At 54.2% G+C, this 8209-nt stretch overlaps 1 protein-coding gene across 6 annotated transcripts in view; it reads left to right on the plus strand.

Moving 5' to 3' along the window:
- CAMSAP3 (calmodulin regulated spectrin associated protein family member 3) overlaps nucleotides 1-8178 on the plus strand; it is a 45093-nt gene extending 36915 nt beyond the window's left edge. For all 6 annotated transcript variants that reach the window (XM_053376269.1, XM_053376270.1, XM_053376271.1 and 3 more), the window contains 7 exons: nucleotides 81-1809; nucleotides 2841-2977; nucleotides 4592-4824; nucleotides 5011-5107; nucleotides 5295-5413; nucleotides 5673-5791; nucleotides 6381-8178. In XM_053376269.1, coding sequence (XP_053232244.1) covers nucleotides 81-1809; nucleotides 2841-2977; nucleotides 4592-4824; nucleotides 5011-5107; nucleotides 5295-5413; nucleotides 5673-5791; nucleotides 6381-6683 — 2737 coding nt within the window. In that variant the 3' untranslated portion in view covers nucleotides 6684-8178. The remainder of the gene's footprint in view (nucleotides 1-80; nucleotides 1810-2840; nucleotides 2978-4591; nucleotides 4825-5010; nucleotides 5108-5294; nucleotides 5414-5672; nucleotides 5792-6380) is intronic.
- Nucleotides 8179-8209: the final 31 nt, after the last annotated feature.

The following is an 8209-nucleotide window of genomic DNA, read 5'->3' on the forward strand; positions in this document are numbered from 1 at the left end:
GTGGAAGGTGGGCTTGAAATGTCCCAGCTTGTCCGTCCTTCTTTTGCTCCTAATCTTATCGCTTTGCTCCGCTTCCCTAGCCACCCATTGTCGCAGGCGGTTTCCTTCAGCATCCCCTTTGGCTTGGACAGCGATGTGGACATTGTGATGGGGAACCCGGTGGGCATGCTGCGCTCTGTCAGCTCAGACAGCCTGGCCCCTGCCCTCTATTCCTCCTTGCCTCGCTCCCCGCGCCCACGGTCCACTGACGTGGTTGAGGCCCCCAATGGCTTAGTGACAACACCGCTCCACGGGGCTGGACCCAAGGCCCAGGAGGGGCTGGCCCTGGAAAACGGGCTGAGCGACGGCTACCCCGACCTGCCTACCATCGAGGAGGCCCTGCAGATCATCCACAGCAGCGAGCGCCTGCTCCCCGAGGGAGCGCCCGATGGCTTTTACCTGCACTCTCCAGAGCCGCCGAAAACTTCTGTGCCAGAAAAGGCACCCATGGCTACTGTTTACCGCTGCCACAATGGCCCCCCCAATGGGGCCGAGCCAGCCCAGGACGGCAGCTTAGACTCAGATGCCGAGGAGCCCACGCGGGCCCCTGGTGGCCCAGACGACTCCACCTCATGCGTCAGTTCGCTGAGCTCGCAGCCCGACAGCACGGCTTCGTCCGCCTCTGGTGTGCGCATGACCAGCTTCGCAGAGCGCAAGAAGAAGCTGGCAGCAACAGACAGCAAGTCCAGTGGGATCAGCTCCGAGGGCTCTGAAGTTGGGCCTGTCCCACCAGATGAGAGCCCCGCCCAGAGCCCCGCCCTCAGCTCGGAGATGAGCCAGCTGGGGGCACGGCTGGAGGAGAAGCGCCGGGCCATCGAGGCTCAGAAGAAGCGCATTGAGGCCATCTTCACCCGGCACCGCCAGCGCCTGGGCAAGAGTGCCTTCCTGCAGCTACAGAAGGCCCCAGACACCCAGGGCCAGTCGGAGGATGGCCGGCTTGCTCTCGAGGAGCGGCTTGCCCAGCTGGAGGCCGAGGAAGAGGCCGGAAGCCCTCGGGCCCGCCTAGACAACAAGCAGGTGACCTTTTCCCCAGAAATCACCAAGGGCGGAGCGTTGGACGAGAACCTGGGCGACTACAACCGGGCGGTGGCCAAACTGAATACCGCCCTGAGCTCCCTGCAGCTGGACATGCAGCGTCTGAGCGATCAGCAGCAGCGCCTCCTGCTGGATAAGAAGCCTAGCGTGCAGGCCTGGGTGATCCCAGCCCCAAGGACCGGCCGTGAGGGGGCTCCTCCCCGCTCCTCCCTGGAGCTGTCCTCCCCATCGCCGTCGCCCTCCCCTTCCCGCAAGTCCCGCTCCCCTCAGCCCACCCCTAAGAAGTCTCCTGCCCCGGCTCCGCCCAAGAGCCCCCGGCACGCCCGGCCAGTGGAGCTGAAGCTGCCCCCCCTCACACGGGTCCTGACGCCTCCCCACAACGTGGACACCCTCCCGCACCTCCGCAAGTTTTCCCCCAGCCAGGTGACCATGCAGACCCGCTCCTCCATCCATTTTGCCGAGGACGAGGAGCTGCCCGTGCCGGAGGCCCAGGGGAACTTGCGGCCTGTGGCCTCGGTGCCCCCTCAGGGGGGCAATGGCCGTGTCTCGGGGGATGGCACCAGTGACGTCTCCTCGCCCAGCGACCGGCGCAGCAGCCTGATTGAAATCCCCTTGTCCAGCCTGAAGGGGGAGGAGGAAGACGACGATGCAGATGGCGACGACTCGCTGGAGGGATCCATCACCGAGGCCCTGGACTCCGAGCCGGCCCGGGCTGGCATGGGCTTCTACTTCAAGGTAAGCGCTTGAAGCGGAGTTTGCTAACACTCATGACTGGCATTCTGCACTTTCTATAGAAGAGCTTTTGGAGCCTGGGCAAGAGGGAGCTGGGTATGGCTAGGCCCTTGGAGCCAGCCAGGGCTAGGCTGGGCTTCAGGTGGCTGTGCTGCTTCGCTCTTTCTTGGCTGGCTCAAGGTAACGGGAGTAGGCGGCCTGCAGTGGGACAGGGATTCCAAGGGGCCCCTTTTGACTGGCAGAAGCGTATGCAGAATGTGCAGGTGGGGTTGCTCAAGCCAAGTGCTTGAACAAAGACACTGTGTGCGTGTGTCCAACTTCAAACGGACATCTCCTTTCTGAGATCCTTGTGGGTCAGGGAAGATCTTTTTTCAGACGTGTTTATCTACCGCGCTGACTTAAATCACACCAGCTGCTGCTGCTCTCTAGTGGCGATGCAGATCTCTGCAGCATCTTGGACTGGCCCAAAGATAGGACCATAAGCATGAGCTCCAGAAGCAGAGCTCAGCCTCAAATGAAGAGAGGGTCGAGTGTGGATCATGTACAGAATGACCTCTGCCAGGTTGACTTGGGACTTGCAGTGGGAGTTCGAGGTCTCAGTTCCTGAGCTTTCTGCCAGTTTTGGACCTCATTCTGAGGCTCGATAATCCTGGGACCTCCAGGCATCGATAAATCACATGAAGTTTTTTCCTTCTCTCTATCACCCACCTTTGGGATTCTGATCCTATCTGTAGGTGCTAGGAACCCCATTTTGGGCAAGCCCTATCTATAGCTGGCAGGATCACACAGGATACATGGAGTGGCATTTCCAGGGGGGTTGAGAGCAGTTGGCTCCAGTCCAGAGGAAGGTAGAAAAAGAACCTAAGAGCTCTGCTGGATCCGACCAATCTAGTTCAGCATCCAGTTGACATTGTAGCCAACCATAAGAACAGGCCTGGCTGCTGTGCGACTCCTGTCCTGAAAGTGAAAAGTGACCCTGCATCTTAGAGGACTCACCCACCCTTTCTCTCTACTGACTCGCTGCATTTGTTCAGGATGAGGCGAAGGCTGAGGAGGAAATGGCGCAGAAGCGTGCAAGCTTCCTAGAGAGGCAGCAGCGACGCACTGAGGAGGCGAAGCGCAGGAAGCAATGGCAGGAGGCGGAGAAGGAGAAGAAAGAGGAGGAGGCAAGGTGAGGTGGGGATGGGGGAAGCCACAGGGTCCTTCTCATTCTTGGCCCTCCTTCTAGGCATGGCCATGGTAGGTGCTTCTGCTGTGGTGGGAGGCCTTGTGCTTCCAGTATTCCACACACCCCCATAGCTCTATTTGGTTTCTCCAGTTCTCATGCTACACCGACACTTACAGAAATCGAGTCACTCAGGTAATGCTTTATACATCCATAACTATTGCTTCATTTGTTTTGTATTGGTTCTGATGCACTGGGATTTCTCACTGCCTCTCATGTCACAGTGGGGCCTTGTGTGAATGGGGCCCTTTTCACTCAATCTTCCATGGCAAAAGGGGCAAGATTCAGGGCCTGGCCATTCAGAATATAATATGCAGATTGGTCGCACTTATTCCAAGGATAGTGTCTGGATCTTTCCTGGAGCAAAATGTGCCCACCTTATGTAGAGCCAAGTGAAAGAACTCTGCTTGGAGTGCCAACTTCAAGGACTTTCTCCTATACAAACCCTGCTGCCTAGAATGAGATTTGCGTGTGAGCAAGATTGTTTAGTGCAAAATAAGTTCCTGCTGGCCCTCAATTCACTGATTTTCTTCTAAGATGGCACCAGAGGTGTGTGTGAGTAAAGGAAATAACCTGGCAAAGTGTCATCTGTTGCTTGCACCTTCCCCTAGCGGAGCTCACTGCTTTTGGTATGGAGGGCAGAGGAATCGCTGTAACCTCTGGCAGATGCTTGTGAGCCAACCACCATTTTGACATTCCCGCATTGACCTGATGAACCATTGTCTTGGGACATTGTGGGAATAATTTGCAGGGGATTCTAGGGGATATATTCTAGACCAGGAATAGCCAATGCGGTTCCCTCCAGATACTGCTGAACTACAAGCCCCCACCTTGTTCTAGGGCATGGGTAGGCCTGGGGGCCAGATCCGGCCGAACTGCCAGTCCAGGAATCAGCGAGTTTTTACATGAGTAGAATGTGTGCTTTTATTTAAAATGCGTCTCTGGGTTATTTGCGCAGCATAGGAATTCGTTCATTTTTTTCTTCAAAATATAGTCGTCGTCCCCCCCAAGGTCTGAGGGACAGTGGACCAGCCCCCTGCTGAAAAAGTTTGCTGGCCCGTTTTAGGGAATGTTCTTTGGACACAGGGCATCAGTTGTGCCTACTGGACCTGGCTGTTACGATCCATGAGCTGAGAATGCAACCACCTCCCATTGTTGCTTCATACTGCAAGAGAAGGAGGGGTAGTTCTGGGAGGCTTGTCTGTGGATACCATACCCCCGCCCCCATTAAGGACCCATGGAGTGGGTTTCAGAATGCAGATGAAAAACTAATTCATTTTACCTAACTAAGGGCAGAATTCATTTGATGAGTCCCATCAGCGGAAGCCCTGCATAAGGACTTTCATTTGCACAGCAGGGTTTCCCCCGCTGCACACCCTAAAACTGGAGAGAAGAGATCAGCCCACTTGGTGAGCTGCAGTGCATTTTAGTATGATGTTGAATCTTTCTTCCTATAACTACAAAATGCCCGGTGGATTTTGGGTTAATAGCAGATTCTGTGCCTGGTGGGCTTGTGGTCACTTTTAACCTCTGGCTGTGTTCTTGACTGTGCTTCTCCAGACAACGGCAGGCAGAGGAGCAGCCCCGGCAAGAGGAGGAAGTGGTGGGGCCGAGGCGCGGTGACTTCACCCGCCTGGAATACCAGCGGCGCCATCAGCTCAAGCTGATGGAGGACCTGGACAAGGTGCTGCGGCAGAAGCCCACCACTGTGCGCGCCCTCAAGAAGGGGCGGCCCAAGACCGTCTTCTGTGACGACTCTGCCCTCGCGCGCAGCCCCGTGAAAGGCCTCCTTGGTAAGAGCTGTGGCTAGTTGGGAGAGGAGCTGGGCACGCTCTGCAGGGCGGCGGAAAACTTGTAAACGCAGCTGCCATGTGTCAAGGTGGCGCTAGAATGCAAAGGGACCGTGGTTCAGGAAAGGGACAGCTGTGGCCATGTAAACTTTGCCCCCATCTCCTGATCATGTGCCTGCCTATTCCTAGGCTCCAAGCTCAGCAAGGTGTATTCCCAGTCGACTCTCTCGCTTTCTACGGTGGCCAACGATCCTGGCAACTCCCTCTCCATCAAGAGGTCTTCTCGGTGAGTTTGTAGTACTTCTACTTGTTACTCTAAAGCATTAAGAGGGTATAGGGGAGATGCAAAAACCCTGGCAGTGTGCTCTAGGGTGGGTGGGATTTGGGTTGGCCTTCTAGCTAGTAGTAGGCCCAAGGAAAATGGGTTTGTGCTGCGCTTTCAGAAGTTAAGGGTGAGCACTTCTGTTTTGCAGAGCTGCGTCGCCTTCTGGGCCAATGTCCCCCAGCCGGTTGCTGTCCAACCAGAACCGGGAGCGTGACTGGGAGAACGCATCGACCGCCTCCTCGCCAGCCTCCATTCCAGAGTACACAGGTAAACCTCTTGCTGTCTCAGTCCTCCCTTCAAGAAAATTCCAGCTTTCCTCCTGTGACACTACAGAGGGGGCTCTGCTAGATCTCCTTCTCCAAATGCACTGGCAAAGTGTCTTGATCTGGTGCCTGCTCTGCAAGGGCATCAAGAGACCTCCAGATCTTTTGCCTTGTGAAGCATCTCTGCTTGTCTTGCCAGGGCTGCCTTCTTTAGGGAGCCTTGTGAGCCTGTCTTCTCTGCTGAACTCTTCTTCTCTCTGCAGGGCCCAAGCTGTACAAGGAGCCCAGTGCCAAGTCCAATAAGTACATTATTCACAATGCACTGTCTCACTGCTGCCTTGCTGGCAAAGTCAATGAACCCCAGAAAAATCGCATCCTGGAGGTAAGCTAAGGGGGCAATAACATGGGGTGGGATGGCAGGTTATTAAATGGCTGTGGGCTGGGCAAGATGCATCCTTCGCCTTCGTCTTGCTGAACTGTGCACATCATGTAGATATCCTCCTCTGATCTCTGTGAATTTGGAAGAACATCATGTTGGCTCCAGCTCCTGACTCTGCATGGGCTTTGTAGCTATAGACATTTGCCTTTGCTTTATACAGCAAGGCCTCACCTTCCGCTGTTAGAATATAGCGGCATAAAAGCATCACACTGGCTGCACCACTGAGAGATGTTAATCATAGAACCCCATGTGCAAAGGTGCTTGGTCACCTTCATTGGCTGTGAGCCTAGTGGCAGTTGAACCGTACTGTCAGAAGGTAGGAGAGCCCCCTACCCTCTGAAGAAGTCTCCCTTTTCTCAGTGGAGATGAAGAAAATCATGTGTGACAGCTGCTGGCTCACAAGAACTTAGAACTGTACGTGTTTGTTGTTGGTTCTGCAGACATTTCTAATGTTGGAATGTTTTATGTGCCTTGACTTGATTCTTACTCCTGTTTTACACGCATCTTCCTCCCTGCCCCCCCTCCATTTTAGGAAGTGGAGAAGAGCAAAGCCAATCACTTCCTCATCCTGTTCCGTGATTCGAGCTGCCAGTTCCGGGCGCTGTACACCCTGTCGCCAGAGACGGAGGAACTGACGCGCCTGGCAGGCTACGGGCCGCGCACCATCACTCTGGCCATGATCGAGGGCATCTACAAGTACAGCTCTGACCGTAAGCGCTTCACGCAGATTCCCAGCAAGACCATGTCCATGAGTGTGGATGCCTTCACCATCCAAGGACACCTCTGGCAGACCAAGAAGCCAGGCACCCCCAAGAAGCCAGGCACACCAAAATAGCCAGGCCTTTCCAACCTCAGTCCGTCTACTGCTTTTCTCTGCCTGGACTTTAGAGCTGCTACTTGTTAGGTTGCCGGCCTAAGTTGGATACATGGAACCCTACACATAGCCTTCCAAAATGGGTGGCTTGTGGAGATGGGTCTGTTAAGCAGGGGGCTACATCTTGTACTGGACCAGCGTTATCTCTGGCTGGATCAGAGCCACACAGGAGTCTTGTGCATAGTTCTGATGCCTGCTCTAAAGAGGAGACTACTTTTTTTTTGGGGGGGGGGTTGTTGACAGATGCTCTGGAAACTGCCAAATCCCATGATAATCTAGAGGCTCAGAGTTGCCATAGTGACACTGCCCTACATGCGGCCTGTGTGCGCTCGTCTGGGCTCCTGCATGCTCTCTCTGCCTCCAGCCACCACCTGAATGTTGGTCCACCACCACAGCAATGAAGGGTCTCTCTTTCTGACTCCTGCTTGCCTGGGGAACGGGGCCCAGGCCTTCCTTGGTTCTATTCGGGGTTTCTTGTTTCCCTGGGTGCCCCTGTTTATATTTATACATACTTATACATATATATATAGATATATATATATATCTTGGAGCTATTTAATGATTTTTCAATTATTTGTATATAAAAAGGAACAAATTGCATTTGGAACAGTGGGGCAGGGTGAATTTGTATATGGAGATAGGCATGGTGGGGGGAGGGTAGCACAGAACAAGGTTTGTGTGTGTGGATGGATGTTTCCTCCTTTGGCGTTTTGTCTTCCTTCCTTCCCCACTTCCCCTTTGGGCTTTTTTTTCTTGCTCCCTTGTTCACAAGGGCTATTTGGTGTAGGGATGGGCAAGGGCTGTTTACATGTAATAACTTTTTAGCAGGCATTTTGGGGATGGCAGGGAGCCTGCGAATTCGGCAAGCTTCAGCTGGCCATTCTCATTCAAAATATTTGGAAGCTGGGAGTTGCTGTAGTCACAGAGCAGGCCTCTGTGGATCCTGAACTGAGCTGCCAAATGGAAAAAGCAAACTCCTACCTGCTCTAGGAAGAGAGCAGGCTCTAGCCTCTTCTTTCCTTCCTTCCTTACCAGTTTAGAGCTGCACCTCTGGGCTGTAGCAGGCAGTGAATGTAGGCTGCTCCTTCAGTTGTCCTCCCCAAGAGCCAGAGGAGGCCTGGGCACTGAGGGGCTTCTACCCTCTTTTCTTTCTCTTCTCCCCCACCCCCTACCCGGCCCACTTGCTGTCTGGGTCTTTTCCTCCGCCTCCTGCTCTTTTGGGGTAGCAGTTGCTCTCAAAGCAGAGTGCAGGAGGGAGCTGGGGGAAGCCAGTCCTGTTCAGCTTGGGGTTCTGTCTTGTTCAACTTTATTCCAGGTCTCTCGTGGTTGCTTGTTGATGACCGAATGTCATGTAGGTGTTTGGGGATACAGTATAGTGCAGGGTTGGTGTTAAAAAAAATTAAAAGGGCAGGTGGGAACTTCGTCCCTGGCTGCTTAATAAAGTAACTTAAATGAACTCTTTGCTGGTCATTACTTGGTGTACTTCC

Source organism: Podarcis raffonei, chromosome 2 (genome assembly GCF_027172205.1).
Source record: "Podarcis raffonei isolate rPodRaf1 chromosome 2, rPodRaf1.pri, whole genome shotgun sequence".
NCBI lineage: Eukaryota > Metazoa > Chordata > Lepidosauria > Squamata > Lacertidae > Podarcis > Podarcis raffonei.